Source organism: Nesoenas mayeri (genome assembly GCF_963082525.1).
Source record: "Nesoenas mayeri genome assembly, chromosome: 5".
In the NCBI taxonomy this organism is placed as follows: Eukaryota; Metazoa; Chordata; class Aves; order Columbiformes; family Columbidae; genus Nesoenas; species Nesoenas mayeri.
The window spans coordinates 37,470,520-37,493,572 of record NC_137548.1 but is presented as its reverse complement, the minus strand read 5'-3'; the positions used below and the strand labels follow the sequence as shown (position 1 = coordinate 37,493,572).

The following is a 23,053-nucleotide window of genomic DNA, read 5'->3' as shown; positions in this document are numbered from 1 at the left end:
GTCTTACTGTAACAGTGATGGCTGGAAATATAAGGATCACACCTGCCCTTACCTAACTTGAAGAAATACAACCTCCTCCAGTAGCTGCAGCTTCCTCACCTTTGAGCCATAAGCACAAACTTTATCGCGTCCTGCTGCAAGGGTCAACCTGCTACTGTACCACATACCTGAGAGGCAACACATGTTTCCAGGCACTGATAAAAAAAGACAGTGCAGAGGCAACATCCTCTAATTTCTACACTGCGGACATTTTTTGTTAAGCTCCACCTTTGGATTTCTGCTCTTTACGCACTTGAGGTTTAATGCCCATCCTGGGACACGTTGCCATTTCTACCCTTTAGGGGAAATCTCCCTTAACTGTTTTTACCGTAAGGGTTCTGCAAGGCATTACTACAGCTGTAGGGCTTGAAACCACAGAGAGGAGAAGTTCTGCCCTGAGCTACCTTCAGGCGAGTTACACTTCTTGCCTAAGGTACAGCAGTCTCTGCAGAAGCAATTTTGAGCTGCAGCTTCTATCAGCTCTGGCACTGTAAAGCCACTCCTTCAGGGTAGAACGGAAGTCAAGAACACAAGGTGCACTGACTATTTAACAGACTTGCCGTTCTGCACAGTACAGTAAGTTCAAGCACATCCCTTCTAGGTCTTTCTTGCAGGCCAGGCCTGCTGCACTATATGTGCTATGGCAGTAAGCTCCTTACTAAAATGGTCTAAAAATGAAGAAGTCCGAACATCACAAAGGGTTTGTATTCCAAGCATGTCCTCCCACTCCCCCAACTTGTCTTCCACAAACACAGCTATTTTACCGCACTTGCACTATTATGCTAGAGGCTGGCATTTCTCTGCAAATCCTTTGCTAAGACAAGAAGAGTGAGTAGCAGAACCCCAACAGTCTCTCCAGACTGCCCTAGGCTCTCTGTCTGAGCACACCACAGATGTCAGATGAAGGCATCAAGTAATTGTTTGCACATCTAAGTTGTGAAACATGCCATGGAGACTGGGACACTTCTTTTCAAAAGCTCCTCTGGTGCCTGACATACATAGGGTCATTCCTTGCCATTTTCATCCTAGGTTGTCAGCTGTAGAACCTGCTTTTATAAGGGTCTCATTCAGTGCTTCTTGCCCAAGCCACGTACCATCTGTGTATTCCTCGGAGGAAGTGAGTGATAAAAGGCTCTGTATGTCACTGCTTTCTGAATCTTGGATTTCTTTGTGTACAGGTCTACTGCTAGCTGTGCCAGCTACCCAGGAAGAGGTAGCAGCCTGATGCACAAGAACAGTTTCAGAGCGCTGAGAGCCACTGGCTTCACACAGTCCAGAATGTCCGGGGGCTTCATCTTCTCTTTCAAAGCTATTGCGAGCCCCTTGGTCCTGCTGCTGCATCTCTCTGGCTCCGTTCTGCCCAGCTCCCTCTGAGAGCACGATCTGCACTCGGGAGTCCGAGGGTGGAATGCAGTTCCCTGTGCTGCCATACACCGCTTCTTCGTAGGATGGCAGGGCCACTTGGACACCATCCACCATGATAGAGACCTGATCTCCAGACACACCTTGGTCTCGCCTCAAAAAAACAGAGAGGGTGGAGAGGGGGGAAGAAGAAAAAAATCAAGGTGAGTATTTATATTTTTATATATATGCTACTGAGAATGCCAGTAACCTCCCACAGCAGAACGCTAATGCTTACCATTAGCTTACTTTGGAGACAACAGAAGCATGAACGATGGTTTAACAAGGTCAAGCAAGCATGGCCTTGCAGCCCTACTCTGAATTGCCATCAACATGAGCAGGGGCTGTAATTCACAGTGCCTGATTTAGCAGCAAGAGCTGAGAAGGTTACTAAGCCTCCCACCTCACTTGCCTCCACAGCTAAATCTGACAAAGACCATGACTCAGAACCCTCTGCTGTCACGGCCTGCAGATAAAAAAGGACTCTGACCACAGGTGATTTCAGTTTGTTACACTGCTATATTCTGCAACACCCAGTGCTGCCTGTTCTGCCACCTTTGCTGCTGGCAAGGTAACCCCTGGTGGGGTGGGGCAGGCAGCTCTTAAGCTGGCACAGTGTGAATCACCTCCACTCAGGAGTCAGAGTCCCAGAGTTGAATTTTTATTTTCCAGTGGTTTGGACTTCCTAGGAAAAGAGCATAATCCAGGGCCCTAGCTCTCAGCCTCCCCACTGCTGGACAGCCATGCTCCCTGCTCTTATTTAAAGAGTACTAGTAGCTGATTTGGAGGGGAGAGTCCACAGTGACTTTGTTGACCTCAGCTGGCAGCACTATTATGGCTGGGTCCCTCCTCTCATCCACAAACCCAGGCCAGGAGGGTTCTCCTCTCACAGCAGGGAACAACAGCAGATTGTGTGTATCTAATCAGCAGCACTGCCAGAATTCATGTCCACAGGATCTCAAACAGACTGAGGAAGATACATGTATATAACCAAACACATACTTCAGCAGCTATCCAAGGCTGGAAGAGGCAGGAGACTGACCTGTAGCTGGACTAGCACGGATCATAACTTTTCACATTCAAGGCCAAGGAAAAAGAGCAAGGAAACCACTCAGCAGATGGCATGTTAGAATGGGGACTGCAGCTGGGTATCGCAGAGCACCATTTCAGACGCCTGCTGGACCACGGAGGAGAGGTGCCACTGAGGTGATTACAGCAGGAGCAGAAAAGCGAGGAGATTAGTTGCTCCAAAATGAAGGACTAAAAATGTACCTTAATGGGTTTCTGCTGCAAAGAAACAGGACATCTCTGAGCCCCTCCAAACCCCAGCTACACTCACCTGTTATGATGAAATGACTTCAGCTTTGGCTGCAGCAAAACAAACAGCACGACTAAGAGCAGAATCAGGGCAACGGAGCTTGCTGTGGAGGCTACTATGGACAGCGTGGGTACTCCAATTGCTGGAGGAGAGTCCTTTTCTACAAAACCAAGAGGAACATATCATAAAATGATCCACTGCCTTAAATCACTGCCATAGGGAAGGAAAAACATCCACATTGCCTTCTCACAGGACTTACACTTGGGTGCACATGTGAGGAGCCCAAGCTTCCCACACAGTCAAGGCACACCAGATATCTCGTTTAGAGGACAGTTGAGAGCTCAAGCTGACAGCTCTCCATCAGCTCGAAAGGGAACTTAACTAAAACACTCCCATAAAATGGTTGTTTGGAAAAAACACAAGGCAAACAGAAAAGCAGTGCAAGCAGGACACAGGAACCGATAGGTGGTAGTAAGAGTCACGTTATATAGAGATCTGGCCAAGTAAAAGCTAAAAAAATGTCCTGATGTCACCAGCAAGGCCAATAATTATCTAGCACAATAAGCAGGATATTTTAGGCCAAACAATAGGCAAAGTTCCAAATAACAGGTTTTCTTGGCTAATAGAACAGTCTCCCAAAGGAAGGGGTCAAAGTCACCTGGCTGGGTGTATTTAAGATACAATAAGTAACCAGTATCTCTCACACACAAACACATGCCAGGGAACAGAGAGAGAAGGCAGATGTTCTGGGATTACATTAGATACATGTGCCCTGTTCACGTTACTCTTTCCTGCCCTTCCTTAGCCATGCTGTGTGACTGTACAGGAACCAATTTGGCTTTTAAAGGTCCCTTGTAAGACAGGAATAAATTGGGAATGGAAAGAGAATGCCCTGGAGCTGCTATTGCTGAACACTGTATATCGTGCCTAGAATACTATACTAGTCCTTTCACCTCCCTAGAGCAAATAACCACATTTATGTGTTGCCTCTGTCCTTAATTTATGTCTTTAGTAGAGATCTGAAAAACCTCATTCCCTCATTGGCAAATCCTATCATGCATCTCACATTCAGGACATTCCCGTGTATGCAATTCCTCAATTACTTTCTTCTACATTCAACATATTCTTCAGGAGCACAGGTCTCAGTCTGCAGGGGCATGCAGGACATGCCTGCAGGTAGGGATGAGGGGGAAGAAGAGCAAGCAAAAAGAAGAAAAAAACTGGATGACCACTGTCTTTAAGACTACAGCCTGAAATCTATGCCCAAAACAGGCATGTAAGATGGAAAGCCAGTTTCCTTTTTCTGCAAAATTGTTTTGAACTCATTTTCCTGAAACTTTGCAGAAGTAGCCTGACCTCTCCCCAGGGAAAAGCAACATCTGGTACATTTTTCCCTATGGCAAATAAGGTTGAGTAAGGATTTCCATTGTCAACATTACCCAGGGCACTTGGAGTACACTGACAAAGAAGAGGGTAGGCAAAAACTGGTGCTCCATTTTCAGCATCAGTACACAATGCTGTAAAACTGTTCATTACCAAGGGTACACACCAGCACAATCACCATCTCAGATTCCAACAACATGCTCACTAACTCACACAATATAATGTCAAAATGGTATGGAGCCGACAGGCTCAGAGAAACATCTGATAACTGCTCAGGATTTCATTTATTTTATATGGAACAGGTGGGATCTTATCCATTACCAATGATTATAGGATCTACTGCCTTTCTCTCTGCATTCTCCCAACTCCTGCTCCTTTCGGCCCTGTGAAAGAGACCCAGTAGTTAAACCTTAGATGTCTCTGACCCTGGAGAGTTGTTTCAAAGCCAATGCTGTGAGACCAATGGCTTTTCCACTGGAAAAGACTTTTGAGGTCCCATATTTTTGATAAGGTCACTGATCCTTTGGGATGCTAAAGAGATCTGAAGGATTTCTGCTTATCACAACACAATCCCTTCAGCTCTGATGTAGACCAAAACCCACCATGCAGGAATGCCACCCAGGGGCACTACTTGCAATAACACAGCTTTGTCATCCATCCTGAGTGCTGCAAGGGGAAGGGGGACCACTGTGGGAAGGAAGCTTATGCTGAATTTGAAAAGCCTCTTAAGGATCTAGTTGCTATCAAGCAAACTCTCAGTTCTCTTCCTTATACATCATAGAAAGGGGCTACTGGAGAGGCCGTGACAGAGACACTGAGAAGGCAGAGTCTTTGGGACAGGACAGGATGTTCCAGCAATCACAGGCACCCAGTGAGCTCCCTAAAGAACTTGAAAGAGGTGCTTTGCTGTTTCCTTCCGATTAAGCTAACACATTTTGCTTTATGGGTTATAAGATTTAATTCCAGAGTTTACATCTTGCTGACTTGGGATGACTGAGCAGTAAGACTATCAACAAGCCAAACTTGAAGAGGGGAGGGAGTTCTCCCTTTGTCCAGTATTCATACTTTTAAAACCAGAACAACCCTGGGTAAACTACGAGCTGTATGATGAATATTTGCCTGTAAACCTTTTTACTTTCCTGCTTTGGTGGAGGAATTCCTGTTCAGCTGAGAGAGACCCACAAAACAAAAGCTGTCCACTTCCTTTTGGAGAGACGCAGAAGTCACTTATCAGCAATGTCCTTTCTTCCTGCCAGTAGAGTGAAAAGCAGCACCACTGAACTCTTTGCCACAGGAGGCCAACAGTTAGTAAATGTGTTAGCAAGGAAGACTGGCTCTATATACACATATACCTGTGGACATATGGTACAACACTGAGGGAGGTGCACTGTCACACCCATCAGGAGCAAAACCAGACCACATGGAAAATGCTTCAGTTAGGGCAGGGGTGTCAAACTCATTTTCACCGGGGCCCACATGAACCTCACAGTTGCCTTCAAAGGGCTGAATGTAATTTCAGGACTGTATAAATGTAACTATTCCCTTTGAAGGCAACTGCGAGGCTGATGTGACCCCCCGTGAAAATGAATTTGACACACTTGAGTCAGGGCCTCCCCCATTTCTGGGATGAGAACTGTTAAAATGCTTGTGCTCCTCATAAGTAACAAGTTGCCTCCTTTATAGTCCTTTTCAGGGGTTGTTTCCTTGCATGAGGAGCTCTGAGCTTGCATCTGATGGGTTGTTACAGAAGAGACGTTTTTAATAAAGAGCTGTGACTGTGAGCCACATTTATGAAACCACCGGAGCAATGAGACACAGCTGTATGGAATTCCTCAGCATCACACTGGCTCAGTGTTTAAAGATCATGTACATGCCAATACAAGGGCAATTCTGAGTTTCCCACCGGAGTCAGGGAGCACTCACCCGGGCTGAGCCTGCAGCTGACTTCCATGGCTGGGTTCCACTCTCCATTCTTGCAGGTCAAGTATTTATAGTCTCCTTTCAGCATATAGCCTTCAACACACAGATACTCTATGACACTGCCTGAAGTTAGAGGGTTGTTGCATGGGCTGGGGTGGCATTTATAGCCTCCATTCTCGGGCTGTGGTGGCTGGGGACAATCTGGAAAAAAGAGATAGCATCATGAAGGATCTCTCAGAGTAAGACGTGTTGCACAATAGATACGTCACATAGGCAGGCTTCCACCTACGAACACCCACTGAATTAAGAAACTACCAAAACTGAGAAGACAGACTTACACAATGGCAAAGAACACTGCTCAGTTTCACCTCTGACAGGTCTTCTGTGATTGCTAAATACTGACTGTTATCGCAGTAGCACATTCTAGTTGGCAGGCATCAAACTGGTGATATTTTTGAACAGTGACACAACATAGGTTCCACATGAGAGAGGCCCAGAAAATCCTTGGTGCTATCTTTTCTCCACAGCTGTTTCACTGGAGGCTGGGGGGAACCTAACAACCAGGCTTTCCTATTAGCCTGATATGGAAAAAGCATGAGACCTCCTCCTGAAACAAACGAAGAATGGAAACAGCCCACTGTACAAGGGGTACAGTGTCAAGGTACAAAGCTGCCCCATAAGGCATCCTGGAAGCCTGTAAGAACACGCTGATTTTGGCTATTTTACACAGATGCACCACCAACAGTATGGAGAACCGAGTTTTGACACAGTAGGACCAAATATTCTAGCCTATTTTTAAAAAGGAATTAGTTGTATCACCAAGACATTTCTAAAAATCCCCTTGCTTACCTCTGTGAAGTCTGGAGTGCTGAACGTACTTAACATTTCTCCTTGCATCTCCCCTATCCTGACTAATAGGTACAGACATAGCACATTCCAGATTTTTTTCCTGTAGAATTTTCAATAGCCATTCAAATAAAACCAAACCACAAATGAGGAAACTGCACTGAAAACAGGATATTTTTATTGCTTAGAATTTCCTCTCCTCTGGCAGGTCAGAGTGACCCTGTAGGACCGTCCCAACACCGTCTACTGATGTCACATATCTGCCTGGCTGAAAGAAGGAGACATCCAGACTTTTTTCCTTTAAATCCACATCAGCTTCCCAAACTTCACAAAAGAAAATACATCAAAGATGCCTCGAGATATTTTAGGCCATGGAAAACAGCCAGTCCACTCACCCTATTCCATCACAGCCGGGTCATCCAGGCCTGCCCTTAACCCCTGGAGCACATGTTCCCACGTTCTGCCTCTAAGTGTCCCACTTACTGTGGGACAAACAGTGAGAAACAACTAGGCAAAATTAAAGTAACTGGATTTTGGGCAAGATTTAAACACTTTAGAGATTCATTCCACTGTGGAGAAATTTGCTATGTTGCTGCAGTGCAAGTGACCCTTGAACCTAATCACATGTGTGAGTGCATCATAGATAGTGCCTTGTAAATGCCAGTAAACTCCAAGATGAAATGCTGAGCAAAGCCAAAAGCCCTCTGGTATGAGTTCTGCCAGCTTTATAACTGCAATTCAATTTACTCCTTGAGAGAAAAGGTTAACAGAGGTCTAAGCAGCAGCTTTTCAAGAAGACTTTGTTCTTGAGAAGATTTATTCTTCAATAAGCTTCAGAGAAGCCAATGTCCCACGCCTCATGAGTATTAACTGTTGTCTCTTCTGTGTTTGTTTATTTTTCCTTTCTGCAATCATTTCTCCATTTTTGATGAGGCTAAAACTTGCTTTCACTTTAAGTCTGTCCAACACTTAGAGTCAGCTGGGAGCAGCTGAAGTTACAGATTCATTTCACACTTCACATTCAGGCACATAGACAAATGCCCTGCCTGTTTCATCTGCAGTCCGGGAGAGGGGTTTCTTGCTAAACTGCAAGGATTCATTTGAGCACCAGAAATATTCTCAGCAGTGCAACAAGTACTTCTCTAGGCAATAGTAGCGAGCTGTGGGGAAAAGCTACTGTTGCCACAGCAGCTGCTGAAACTCAGCAGCAGAGAGGGCAACTTCCCTGCACCTTTTTATGCTTCAGGAGGTACCTGACATTGCTTGGGAGTCACACAGAGCATCTTTCTGCTAACTGATTGCAGCAAACAGAGCTCATTCCCTCTGTTCCCCCTTCTCCTGAGCCATATTCACATGTGGCCATTGCGCCAGGAGCCCTTTTGGACCTGGCAGCAGCTCACTGTTTGGTTCCCCTTCTATCACAAAGTGCCACCTACACTGATGAGGTTTCTGAGTTATGTACAAGTCAGCCAGCAAACAAGAAACAGGCACTCATTTACATTGCAGTAGTCTTCTCAAAGGCCTGGAAATATCACTGCATACACTTACAGAAGCCTGACCTGGCCTCCTCACACAAGGGCTTCAGACAGAGGCTTCAGGAGGAGACATGCAGCTACAAAACTGCAAATTGGTTTCCTCCTCACCTCCACAGGCCACTTGGCACACAAACAGAGAGGAGAAGCAGCTGATAAGTGTATTCAGTTGGTTGTCTCTGACTTGTCCTCTTCACACAGAGAAGAGAGTGCACAATTACTTACATCCTCTTTCCCTTCCCCCCCAGCTCCTTAGGTCATTTGTCATCACAGCATGCAAGAGCATCACAAGTATTTCAAAATGTCACCTTCACTGTGATGGAATAACATTGTTTATGTGCTGGGAAAATAGATAAAGAAGATCTGGATCAGGCAGCCAGAACATCAACACCCTCAACCTGACTGAGCATCTCTGGGCACTCCCACCTCCCCTAGTAGACCAGCTGAACTGTCCTTTGCAAGGTAGCCTCAGAGGAACAGAGCATCTCAGAGCCTGCAGCTTTGGAGAGGGCTACTAGGCAGTGCTGATGGTTTTAAAGATTGGTGGAGGTGGCCCAGGCAAGGATTGGGTGGGCAAGATGACGGACTGGTGGTGCCTGAAAAACTGAGGAAGACAAACAGCTCCAGTCCCTGCTGGACCAGCTCCCTTTCCCTGGCATCTCTGACAGAGCTCAGCACCTCCACAGACCAGGGCCCAGCCCAGTGTAACATAGGCATTGGGAGAGCTCGGGCCAGACAGTGCAGCTTTCCACTACAGTGACCTGTTCCTGAGTTTTCAGTACCCTCAGTTTTCACATGCTCCATGATGAGTTTCTTCAATCGCATCCATATGCATGCCCTAAACTGGGGCTAACAGAAGAAAGGTAAAGTCTGATTCTGCACAACCCTTTATCTCACCAAACAGCAGCAAAGCTCACGCCCCAAGTTTGCAGCACTGGAATACCCATGGCAATTCAGAAGCAGAGCGGGGCTGTGTTGTGATGGTTTGGTACCAGGTTTGGGAGCAGCCTGACCCAGCTCTCCTCCCAGCTCACGCTTCCCAGACAGGCTGCTTGCATTTAACCCTCATCAGTGTTTGCTCGCTGCTGTGTGGCCCAGCCCCAAGCTAAGGCATTGCTGTTTGGATACTACTTGGGCACACCAATGCTTTTTGAAGCATGTGAACTCAACCATGGAGGAAGGTTTTTCAATATTTCAGCCCCAATTAAAGCTGGGCAGATTTCAAGAGACACAGCAAAACTGTGACCCTCAAATTTACTGCTTCCAAGCTGCAAAGGTGTGGGGTACACAGTGGATACACTGAAGCTTCTCAAAATGTTACAAAAAATCCTCTAAATTTGTGGGACACTTTAAGTACATATTTTGTAACCACCGACACCCTTCTCAACAGGATCAGCCTAGATTCACAATGGCACTGGGTTATATTTGAAATACAAAGAAACAAGCAGGAATTTCATCAACTCCCTCCCTGAAACACATGTTCTTGGAAGCCTCTCAGAGCTTATGAGACATCTTAAAACAAAGGTTCACACCAGGCAGGGAAGAGAAGGAGAGCCAAGTTACAGAAATTATCAACTTCCTAGGGAGTTACCAACATCCTAGGCTTGCAAAGCTGTTCCCAGCATCTTGAGTATGCACAGAAACAGTGGTTTGGGCATTGCCGCACTGTGTGTGACAGGGGCAGAGCTCTACTCCCAAAGGCCTCATTTCTAGGAAGTACTGAAGTTTGACACCTCCCAAGAGAGCTGGTTCTCCGCCAGCATTCACTGCTGGAAAACAGGAAGGAGATAACAACTGACGACAAGTCCAAATGTTTTGAACATCCCTGAACTCTGTTCAGAGGTAAAGAAACTGTCATTTACAGATTGACAGGCAGAAATAAAGTTATACACTGGGGTTTCTGCCAATACTCTTCCAAAATACATGCTTTTTAATATACAGGCAATTAAAAAGATATTAAGCCAGTATGCACCTCCACTCAGTTTCCCATCAAATCATCTGTAGGCATGAAATTTTTCTGTCCAGGTCACATGAGAAAATACTCCTTCAAGGAGGGTTAATTGTTCTTATGTTCTTTGACTATCTGTTAGCAACTTGACAGCAAACAGCACAACACTAACAATCCTCTGTTTTGCTGCATCCACAGTGTTATCAGATGGTACCTTCACCGGCTCCCTTTCCCATGGCTCTGCTATTAGTAGCAAGTTCCACTTGCTTTCTCTTTTACCAAATTCACAGACAGCTGTGAGGGCTTGGAACATGGCTTCTTATGGAGAAAATAAGAGATGTCAGTTGGCCAAACTGATTAACTTAATCACCAAAGGATGAAATTGATCTTCCATGTCTTGGCTGAGCTGAAGCTGAGCTGCGGTCCTGAACTCCAATCCAATACAGAGCTACAAATGCATTTCTAACAATATAAAAATGACACGAAACCAAGCCATGGTCACAGATAATACCACAGGTGGAAGCATGTGGCATTTTGTGTGCTGACATAAAAGTGAGGGGGTTTATGTACTCAGAACATAAGCCACAGGAGACACACAGTTGAGCCTTGATCTCTGTGAGTGAAATTCACAGATAAGCAGGAGATTTCCAAAGCTCAGGAAGGATGAGCCTGTTGTGGTGAGGATCAAGTACAACACACTCTACTTACACATACAATGTGAGATTAAAACATACTTCAATCTGACAGAATTACCACAGAATTATAAAGCTCCCTGGTACTGGCTTTCTTCACACAGGCACAACATCACACAAAGGGTGACCAAAAGGCACCTCACAACAGTCCTGGCTGCCTGGCATTTCTTTTTTCAGGTAGTTACTCCTGGATCCTAGCAGGGGTCTTACACGCCTTTTTTCTGCTCCAGGCACCTGAACTGTTTTTCAGTCACTCACCTCTTTTGCTAGGCAGTCTGACCAAACAGAGATAAAAACCAAATCTTCCATAACTGAATGTATTCTTATAAGATAAAAACAAAACAGAACAAGATAACTATTAATCATCATCTGCTTGAGTGCATAACTGTAGGTTCGTAACTGAGGAAGAACAAACCATTGCATTGCTCACCTTACATGGTTGGATAGATGGGTATAACATTGCTTAACAAAGGGATGCTTTGCACTAAAAATCCAGTAACATTTCTTCTGCTTCTTTACAACAAGGTGCAAAGGTCACTAAAGTCAAGAAAGGAGCAGTTTTGACAAACTGACACTAGTGTTTATATGAGTCAGGCCCAAATCCCAGCAACTTTAAGAGGAAGCTGGACTGAGCCTCAGGTTAATTCCTCACTGGCTACACAAGTGATCTAGCACCTGTGACCATCCTCAGAGCAGTGTCAGACAAAGCTTACGTGTCAGTGCTGAAGCATTTTGGAAGGAACTTGAGTAGATGATGATTTCTCAGCAGGATCCCCTGAACACGTGGCCTGTTTGGACACATTAACACCTCCTGGCCTTTCAGACATAACTGCAACTTTTGTGGCATGTGAAGACTGAAAGTGAAATATTCTAAGCTCTACAAGATTTACTCCATTTAACTGATATTATCAAGACTCACAGAACAAAAACATCCTATAAATGAAGAACACCCTCTTGACCTAACAAGATGAATATTCCCCTGGCTAGTCTAGTTAAACCTGTCATGACTGTCTCGTGCCAGCATGTCCAGCCTGGTGAGCAAACATCTTTGTGAAGCACAACACAGAAGCACCCAGTTAAATTGTCCCTGGACTAAAGGGCATACAGTTTCCTTCATGCTGGGATCAGTTCCCCTAGAATCCTCATCGTATCTGTCTTCTGCTTCCTTGACTCCCCCACAGTAGGATTTTTGTGGAGTAGCTTAAAACAAGGTTGTCTTCCCTTAAGGTATATCTTTTTGCCTCTTTGCTTATTTCCTGTTACACAGAAGGATTCCCTCTGGGTCACAGTCACTGCCTTTGCCTATGTACCCTCTTACAAGTTGTGTTCCAGTACACTCCACAGGGGCACGGAGCACCTCTCTGTCCAAGCCTCCAGTTCTCCAGAACACAACCACCTTTATTCTCTCAGCCAGGACTTGCCACTAGCCACAAAACCAGCACATCTAGAAAAGCATCCAAAACAAAGATATCCCAATCATCCAGGTACTTGTCCCTGCTATGGAGACTCTGATAATTTGCAGGTCTGTATCACTTTACTACAACAGAGGGAACTGCAAATGCTACTGCCAACTTCCGACAAGGACCTTCAAAAAGCCCCAGACTCTCTAAAGCACCCTGGAGAGTAATTCTCCGTCTCTACTCCCCTGTTCAAGCTGGGTCCTGCAACAGCTAAAGGTGTGATCCGAAACACGAGCTCCGTCTGAAGCCTTCTGCAGAGACTGCGCATTTTCAGCATCTCAGACCTGAGGTTCAGATTTAATTAACACCATGCTGAAAATAATAGAGCCAGCTTCACTGTTTCTCTCCAGCTGGTGCCTGGAACAGGCTTTCAGCAATAGGTGGTTGGGGTTTTTTAGTTGCTGTTTGTTTATAAATTCATACACAAACCTTAATCTTTTTTACATAATGCTTTTTCACAATAAAAATTTGACAGCTGTTGCAGCCAGTGGGCTAAAAATGCAAGTCAGAGACCAGTAATAATGCTCATTTTGGCTTCTAGAGACTGGCAGTTCTAACAGAGTGCCATCCGTGGATCCTGCCCAGGGGTGACAGTGAACATCAGTTTTGCCTTAGGAAGCAACTGAACGAATGTGCTAGCAAGAGCTCTGGAGATACTTGTGAATAGGAGAAGAGACATTGTTTTCTCTCTTTGCAGCATTTCAGTTCTTGCCAGCAGGGCACTGCCCAACCTCTCCACTAATCTCCCAGTTGTTTAGTAAGCCAATAAGGAAACTATTTACTGCTCCCTTAGCCCAGTTCTTGGATCTCTTCTATTTACTGGACATACACCCAACCTCTGTCAGCAGTACTCAGAGAAGCATGAATGTGACCCAACCAGATAATAGTGTTGCTGCTGTCCTTAGCCACAGCCTCAGGGTAACCAGCCAGAGTTGCCAAACTCACTTAGCAGCTTCTTGAGCAACAGCAAAGGCAACACATCCGCCTCCCAGTGCCTGCAGAAAGACCACAGTGCCTCAGCTTATACCTAACAGAACACACTGGAATTGAGTTAACTTTCTTCATGCAGTTAGAAACTTCTCTTTCTAGTAGCCAGCATGGTCTTTTGCTTTGGATTTAGTGTGAGAATAATGTGATGACATTGCTTTTCCCTGGGATAGACTTACTGTCTTCTCAGTAGCTAGACTGTTTTGAAGTAGGTACAAAACAAAGTAGGAATTCACTGATGTTTTTGGCTGTTGTCAGGGAGATCAAGGACTTTTCGAGCTGTCCAGCTGCAGATAGCAACTGGGAAGGAACACAGTGGGACAGCACCTAACTTGCCTTCCAGGCTGATCAACAAAATATTCCCTACCATTAGTGCCATGCTATGTATGTAACTGGAGGCGGCTTTTCCAGCTTGTTAGTTCCATTCCGTTAGAGAGTTTGGTTCCATTCCACTCCGTTTTGAGTTGGGTGTTAGTTCAGCCTTTTGTCAGTTTGCAATTGGCCTCTGGCCTTTCTGCCTTTTGCCTATTCGCTCTCTTGCTGAGATCAGGGTGCTGTCCTTTCTGGGACTGGCAGCCTGGCGTGAGACAGGCTGGGTATTGGTCACTGGCTGGTGAGAGCAACTGCATTGAGTATCACTTATTATTATTATATTATTATTTTGCTGTCTTATTAAACTGTTCTTAATTCAGCCCACAAGTTTATCCCCTCCCTTTCAGTTCTCTCCCCTATCCCACTCAGGGAGGGGTGGGAGGGAGCAAGTTCCTATCATGTCTTAGTTGTGGGTTGGGGTTAAACCACAACATCAAGTTTTCATACAACTCAAAATCTTACGTTTTTAAGTTTAGCTCTCCCTCCTGGAGGCATCCCTACCTAGCAAATGATGAACTGAAGCCCCACTATATACTTACTGGGAGAAAAACCTAGAAAAACAGCATCAAAACTAAGGGAATGCTTATAACTGGCATACATGCCATTTTCAACAGCAAGCATTTATTTTATAAACCCTTCCCAACTAGCAGACAGGAAATCCACTGTTTGAGTTAGCTGCTTTTATCTCAAGGACTTTACCCGCTGTGTCCAGAAGAGTCTGGGATAAAAGTGGTTTTTTGCTACCTTGAAGAGAAAAAAACAACAAATATATATATATGTGTAATATACCCCACGTGTAATATATGATATATATTTTTATGTATTTTTAATGTATATTTTATATATATATACACCTGTTCATCTCAAAGAGTATACAGCTAGTTATCAGGCCCCTCTAACCCAAGCCTCCTGCTTTTTTGGTCTCCAGGGAAGCAGGGGAAGAACAGCTTGGCTGCAATGACACCGTGACTGTGAAACAAAAAAAATTTCTACATGCTCCTCTTTAGGTCAGGACTTTTCTTCTCTTAAACCAGGACCTTCAGTCACATATAACGTCTCTTTCTGCCTGAGGCAGGACTGGTGTTTGGCTCCAGGAGTCTCCTGCAGAGAAGGAGATGATGGGGGGAGAGAACCAGCCAGCTTTGCTTTCAGTGGGAAACCCAGACAGCAACACCCTTGTTTTTCCTCTCTTCCCTTGTGCACACAAACCAGCCTATAAAGAGCAGAAACCACTTTCAGAAGCCCCTCCTTCAGCAGCAGTTTGGTTTTAGTAAGAAGCAAGTCTGTATCATTTCATATCCTTTTTAGACTAGCTACGTCAACTAAATACCATCTTTTACCAAAGCAAAAACCACTTCCCAGGCAGCTGGTCTGCAGAGAAAAAGCACCTAGATAGGCTTCGATCAACACTTCTGCCTCTTCCCCACCCACACCTTCCTTCCTGTTGAGAAAGGAATGACAAGGGGATGCGCTTTAGCAGTAGATGCACAAGATACGAAAAGCAGTCACCTCCACCCACATGCTCCAGCTAGTCAGAGTGCCAGCTCCATTTCTGAGCGCTAAATACCTCCAGGTTTCCAACCAGTGATATTTGCCTGGATGCACTCATAAGCTTTCAGCACAGCAGCTTCCCACTGTGCAGCCTCTGCTCCTGCATTGTCTTTCCTAGTCCGAGCATTTGGATTACTACCAATATCAGGCTAGGAAATGGCTCATTGGGTATTTCATGGATAAATGTCACCGCCTGTAACAGCAGGTCTGCGCTGAACTTGAAGAGCCGCATGCTTTAGAGTGGGGTTTCTCTTTGCAGGCTGTCTCTGAGAAGCACAGCAATGATCTGCTCTGGGAACCATATTTGAGATTTTACCCCTTCCTGACATATCCAGTATTGAGGACATTTGAGGGGGAAATTTTTTAGCCCACATAATTAAATTCCAACACAAAAGCCTCCTGCAGTCATTAGAAAGCCTTCTCCCTGGAGGACAGGTGGGCCCTTCCCGGTGGAGGTGAAGCAAGCTCTGCTCCTCTTTCAGGCAGATGAAGGTGTTAGTATCTGGGGTTTTTTTGCTTATTGCCCACAAGTCTGTTAACCTGCATGTTTTAACTGTATAAGCAGAGTAGCTGCAGATACAGCATCTGAAAAGGGACCCAGAATGACGCTATCCTCTGCCAGCTGGAAACAGTTGAGAATTCAGTGGGTTTCTAGCCAGAGACAGCATTCACACCATAAAAGACAGATTACCAGATGCCCAGGTTTTCCACTGGTCTGTAATTTCTGGGGTGGAGATGGGGACTGGAAATGGGAGAACAGATTTTGAACCTTCTCCTTTTCAGCACTCTGGCTTTCTCTAGCACATGAGCAGATGGATCGCTTCCCAGAGGGACAAACCCGAGACGGCAGCTGCTGTCGGGGCCCAGTCACAACAGCTGAGGCTAAAGGACCTCTTTATATTTTACTTACAGGAGGCAGTAGTCAATAAAAGGCCTCCATTGTGAACACACACACTTCTCGCCGACGCTGCCCCTAAAATATTTTAAGCCTTCCTAAAAACACACTGCAAAACATAACCCTCTTTTGGGATCTGTGTATTAAGCAGAGGCCAAAGTCCACTGAAAAATAAGTCCTCTGTCTTTACTGGCTCCAGATGCTGCATACTCTGAAGTCAATGACAGAAGAGCAAACTGAGCAGGACTGGAGCCTCTATGGGGAAATCACAATTTCCTCAGCAAGGACATAGTCTGAAGAGGAGGCTTATTTTTCTTTTTGTCATAATGTGGGTAAATGAAAAGAAACCAAAGCAAAAAGATTTGTATATATAATCACATAGCTGTGCATTTATATAATTAGACACAAGCACTTGCACTGTGTACAGTAACAGGCACCCCTCACACAGCCATCCCCTACACTCCAAAACTGCCTTTTTTTTTTTTCTTCTTTTCCTTTTTAGGGTAGGGGAAGTAAAAGGAAGAAAGAAAAGACTCTAATTGCAGCCTTCCACCAATACAGTCGCCATCTGGTAACTCAAGAGACACATGGAGCCAAATTATCTTAATTAACATGTTACAACAGTATTTAAAAAAAACTCTATGCTTATTAACACTCAGCTGTGATTAGCCAACCATGGAGGAAGCCTGGTAGTGCAACATTAATTATGGGTCTTGTCTGTCTTTCTATTAGAAATATTATCCCCCCCCGCCCCCTCCCAATTCCCCCAGTGGCTTATCTCTCTTCTAAAAAGAAAACCATTAGCATCAAAGCTTGCTCTAAAGTTCAAATTCTATTTACATTTCACAAGAGTCAAAATGTTTAGGCTATATGAAGCTGCCATTGCTGCTCTTGGAGTGCTACAGACTCTCTTGATATAAAATGTACTTTTCTCTGTTTGCCACTTAAAAAAATCTTTGCTTCAGTTAGACAACTCCATTTCTCACTGAAATTTTAGCAGAAAAATGTTATGCATTTCAAGTTCCTTTCCCCCTCCAAAACAGGGTCACAGACTCTGCTGTATGCTATGCAGGGAAAAATCAAGACACAATCCAGGGCTAGCAAAAGAACCACATCTGTGAAAGGAAGATTACACTGATGGAAAGCAGCAACCAAAACACAACTGCACTCCAGCAGCAGATTTGCCTCCCTAGAAGAGTGCTACTCACTATGACAACTGTATTATTTTCCCTGTAATAGGCCCACCTGTAATGTGCCCCCCTCAGATACATTCCCAAATGATTCAGCCTGACAGGCTCCAAGACTAGCACTGCCAAGTTTTTTCAGACTTGGCTCTGTGTTATGTTTGCACGGGGCCAGCTGCAGTGGAGCTCTCATCCACACCGGGCATTCTGGACATCAGGATAACACCAAATCATAAGACAAAAAACTTGTTGCTTTTAAACAAAGCCAGGATTGAGGAATTAATTCCGGAAACATTAACAAGGAGGGGGAAACAAACTGGGAACAACTGCGGAACTGTTTTTAAGATCTTCTGATAAAACAGTCTTATTGTTATACACACATGGATAAATAAATAAAATAAAAACTGCTGTTGATGACATATGTGGAAGCTCACACAGCCTGCTCAGGTCCAGTAAGGATGCAGACCAGCTGACTAGTACTTTACAGCCCCCCATACTGCCAGGACAGTACAAACAATTTGCTTCTGGGCTGCAGCTGGAGCCAGTGGTACAAGCAGCTGCAGAACAGGCAGCTCAATACTGAAACCTGGTCTCCACCCTGGGCACAGTGCAGCTTTCCAAGTGGCACATGTATCATTTGCTTTTGTTTTCCAAGACCGCTTCCGGCCTCCTTGTGTCTTCTTCCATCCACCCTATAATTACTTCCACGTGTTTGGAGAAGGAAATTAAGCAAGTGCTGTAACAATGCTTTGTGTGATCTCCAGGGTCCTGGTTTCTGCTTTTGAAACCCAAACTCACTGTCCTAAGTAGTACCCAGCTAGTTTTGAGGGTTCCCCCCCTCTTCAAAAGTATGATTAAGAGGGTCCCCCTAGGAAAGTTGCGTGTGGATTTTAGTTTGAAATTCTGATTACTAACAAGTGTAAAGAGTTCAAAAGTGTTCATTGCATTGGGCAGAGACAGCTAACACTCATCAGGGGCATCTCTTCTCCTCACTGGCAGCTTGTCCAATTCTAAATCTTACTTTATATTGCAACAAGGAGATTATTAAAAAAAAAAAAAAAAGATAAAGTGTCAAAATACTTTTATATTCTTTCAAAAAAGGAACAGGCAGCTACACAGGAACTTACAGCACCTGTGTAGAGGCAGGTTAGTAGAAAATATATTAGCATGGCATTTGAACTCAACATCCACTGTCCTCAATTACTAGTGCTAATTTTATACTTCAGCTTCACTCTTCACACAGCTTTGATCTTGTCCCTGTTCACCTCTTTCCAGAAATGTACAAAACTAAAAACTGGTGTCAATTCAGAGGTAACCTGCACGTTTACCCTGCTATTTCCTTGGCTGTTTCTAGGTAGGTTTTCAATTTGCATGTAGTAATACCCCAAGGCTGTCTGTTTAGGATAAAAGCCTGATATACACTCCATGGGCTTTGGTCTCAGGAAAACTATCTGGTTCTTCAGGAAAAACAACAAGACAATAGCAAAAAGTGTAACTACCAGATATTCATGCTGATTTTGAACACCAGGTTTGGACAGGACAGAGCTGACTGATTTGTGCTGACTACTCCATAAGTCCTGACCGAAATAAATAGTCCCTCTACTGATGCTAGGTGAGGACATAGGGGAAACACCTCCAGGGTACAGCAGAGCAAAACTCATCACTGTCAGCTGGCAACAAGAGGCCTGCAATTTCACAGTGCCTTGGAGGCTTAACTTGCTCCTGGATTTCCAGATGACTACAAAACGCTTCCACTTCCAAAACTCCAGCCTAGTATGGTAACCAGGTACCTTTCTCCAATAAGGCCTTAAAAGTTCTTGCTATGGCAGTTTCCCAATATATGTCCCTGCTGTGGGCTCCAGCATAGCCACTCAAGCTTTGGATGACTCGTGTTACCTGGCTTATAATACCAGCAGCAGTAGGAGTCCATCGCTCTCCTTCCACTGGGAGGTGGAACTCAGGCAGACACCACCCACCTACTCAACCACCAGCTCTCCCTTGCCCAACAGGCCAGCTCGTGTCTACCTTCTAATACCAGTTCTGCTGTTGTTTATCCTGAGACTTGACACAGGTCATTGCACAGTCATGAATCTGCTCAAAAGGTGGGCCTAAACTCCAAGGGGACATGGGAATCTCTGAAGGAAGAACTTTAGAGTTTAGAAAGGAGCCCTGTTGTCTTACATGTGCATGGAAAGATTCCTGCACTAGCCAGGTCACTTTAAAGCTCTGCCTCCTTCCTTCACTAATGAGTCTTTTGCAGCTGATTCATTTCTCATCTTTTCAGCAGCAGCAGCTTTTGCCTCTGACTCAGCCTACCCAAAAAGTACTAATTTGGAAGTTTGGCCAAGGCTGATCGAGCAATGGCATGCACACAGGAGACTACTCTGTGCTAAGTGTTGTTCCAGTTTCATCTATATGAAAACCCAACTGGGGAGCCCAAAGCCCCAGGTTGCTGAAGCTTTGCTCTGCAGTAGGTCTATGGACAATTTTGCTAGGGAAAGGTGGGTAAGGGCAGCAACCCCAAAACCTCAATCTAATACATCAACACACACTGGAGAATACTTTTTCACCCTGCTGTGCCATTTCTCTTTTGACCTTTGGTTCTGTTCAGGACCATTGAACATATCAGAATCTAATATCTAGGCAGATTTGTTTATCCTTTAAGAATGACTCATCTCTGTCATGGGACTTGTCAGAACAAGCACTCAAATAATTGACCACTGGCTGGGCAGAACTGCAAAGAGTTATTAGTCCTGTCTCACTGGAAAGGCTCTCTTAAGCACACTTCATAGTTTTACTTTAGATGTGGTTAGGCTAGCTGTAAATATTAAGTCATCTTTTCTACTGGCTTTAAAGGAGCTCAGCATTGCAAGCAACTTCTCTGCAGAATCTGACAGAAAAAAAATAGCCCTACTTGAGCACTATTCAATGTGGGAGGCAACTCAAGCTACAGGGTGACAGAAGTACTCCATGTGGCAAACCTAGCTTTCCAAAGACCACGAAGTCTTAGAGACTCCCACTTAAGCTCCAAGTTCAACCATTCTCAGCTACATTTTCTTAATGTGATTAGCTGACACAGACTCAATCCAGACTCCAATAATTCAAAAGCTCTAAGACACAAAGAGTGAAGTTGAAGAACTAAGCTTCAAAGCAAAGCAACAAGTTTCTTCTACTGAGAAGAGATAGCTATGCTGCACCTTTCTGAACTGCACAATACTTTAAGAGTGTTGGGCAATTTAAGAGCTAGCGAGGTGAGAGGAGAAAAGATGGTGTCAGACTCTGTATAACCTGCACTAAAACTAACAGCCACTCAGTATGTAGTCTTCTCTCTTTACTGGCAATGCACGTAACTGCAGAATGTTTCTTGGGAAGAAGGGAGGTGACACAGTGAAGCTATCAGTAAGCTTGCTTCGTGACTGGAGCATGACTAGTAAGAGGCATCAAGGTCTGGTGGGATGCTGCTGCTGCTACTTTGATTTACCAGTCACAGAAGACATCATCAGTTCTTGCAGAACAGGCAGGGTCCCACACATTCCACCCACTCAAATTCTGCTGGGGATCAAATAGCACATGGGAAGTAAATGGCAACTTAGTATAATCCTTACAAATGCAGCATATAAAATAATTCAGATTTCCAGCCACCTCCTTTGAGAAGACTGTCTCATTATACAGATGTAATAGCTTCAAAGTGTTTGTTTTTATACCTCCATTTTCCCAGTACCTACCAACAGCTCTAAGCAACTCAATGGATATGAATTAGCAAATTGCCTAACAAGATGTATTAGCAAATTGTCAAAAGCACACCTAGCAGCAAACAAAATCTTTCTGTCTCATCCCAAACACCTACAGGGTAAACAAAGCTGAACTGAAACAAGCCAGGATTTGGAAACTGTTCAAAAAACAAGCTCCTTCCACAACTGGCAAAAAAGCATTCAGAAAAGATGCGCAGAAGGAATTCTCACCTTTTGAAATACTACTTGCCCTTTGATGTTTTCACTATAGCCAGTGGAATCAAAGCACAGTCAAGCCAAAATATTCAGTTGAAAAAGCACATAATACAAAAAAGTTTAGAGTTAGCAACTGCCAAGACAGGACCCATTTGTAGCCCTGAATGCCTGACACAAACATAAGAGATGAAATAACATTCCTTCTGTTTGATATAAAAAGAGATTATAAAACATATACAAGCCAAAACCCCACAGTGTAACTATTTTCAAAACAAAATCTTCAGGAAAGAGGCCAGATCTGCTAAACTGCACTTTGCTGGTTTTAAGCAACAAGAAACACAAAACTGTATACATTCTTTGCTTCTTATTTATATTCCCTGACAATCTAGACAGCTTCTTTTTTCTGTAACAATTAAAATATCAAAAATAATTTAAAAAAAGGGGGGGGCAACACTCATACTACTTTATTACGGGGTTGCTTTTGCAGCTTTCCTGGTGGTTTTGGAGGACAGCTGGCCTGACGGAGGCTCAAGAACCTTGGAGACACACAATTCCAGCTCCCACCTACTGCCACAGAGCCAACCTAAACCAGTCCATCATTGACTTAGAGGTTGAAGGGTGAGACACTGCAGCTTAGCAGCTGGAACTAAGGCCTAGGCACAAGGGACCTGAGCCTAGAAACATGCTCCATCAATAACTAATGTGAGGTTTTGCCTCAGCTTCCCTCTTCAGAGAACTTTCCTGCCTGCCTTTGTGAATACATGGTTTCAGGGAATCTAGAGTGCTCAGTGTGATGATTTAAGGGTTCTTGTCACCAATTTAATTAATGTCAAATATTTACAGATTAACTTGACTGCTTTAATATTTGTGTCTTCTTTTTCCATACAAAGAAAGCCAACCCAGATACAGGATTTCACAGTTCAGTAGCTCTTCCACACAGGTCTGCCTCTCTGGCCAGCGATTTACTTCAACCTTTATTGCCATACATAGGACTAACACATGGCTAGGGACGCATGTGCTGCATTACCATCTTGCACTGTTACTGTCTGGTTTTAACTTAAAGCTGCATTTGTGCCAGCTGTTTTTTATATTATTTGTGACACGTCATTAAGTTTCCTTTATTGTTTTGAGGCATTTTTTTGCTCAGCTCTCTCAAGTGGCTTCCTTCAGCTACATCTTACCTATACAGCATCAGTCATGTCAGAGCAGCTCTTGCTAAACCAACAAGAGTATTCCCCAGTGCAACATACACTTAACAGGATAAAAATGGTGTAAAAATGCCTGATGAAGTTTTGGCTGCGTGAAGTACCCAGAATCACACCTTGATGAAACCTTTTTACCCAGATCACTCTTTACTTCAACAGGCCAAGCCCAAATGATATAATTACCATTTCCTGCTAGCCAGAGCTTGGGGTCTAGGACATTGCCCTATTGAAAAGAGACTGTTGCAGGCTAGGTTCTTCCAGATAATTCAGTTGATTTGCAGATGCTGTTACAAAACTGTGTTTCCTTGAATACCACAAGAACCAAACCAACACAAAACTATTTTCATTGCCTGTTGTCCTATGCACTTTTCAG

At 44.3% G+C, this 23,053-nt stretch overlaps 1 protein-coding gene across 4 annotated transcripts in view; it reads right to left on the bottom strand.

Moving 5' to 3' along the window:
- The window catches only part of SUSD6 (sushi domain containing 6), a 90,066-nt gene that overhangs the window by 6,637 nt on the left and 60,376 nt on the right, over positions 1–23,053 (bottom strand). For all 4 annotated transcript variants that reach the window (XR_013922180.1, XR_013922181.1, XR_013922182.1 and 1 more), the window contains exons 5-7: positions 6,065–6,262; positions 2,780–2,918; positions 1,134–1,555 (exon numbers count right to left, since the gene is read on the bottom strand). Coding sequence is in view for 1 of the 4 variants with exons in the window: in XM_080345154.1 (XP_080201280.1) it covers positions 1,134–1,555; positions 2,780–2,918; positions 6,065–6,262 (759 nt within the window). In the remaining 3 variants the exon portion in view is untranslated. The remainder of the gene's footprint in view (positions 1–1,133; positions 1,556–2,779; positions 2,919–6,064; positions 6,263–23,053) is intronic.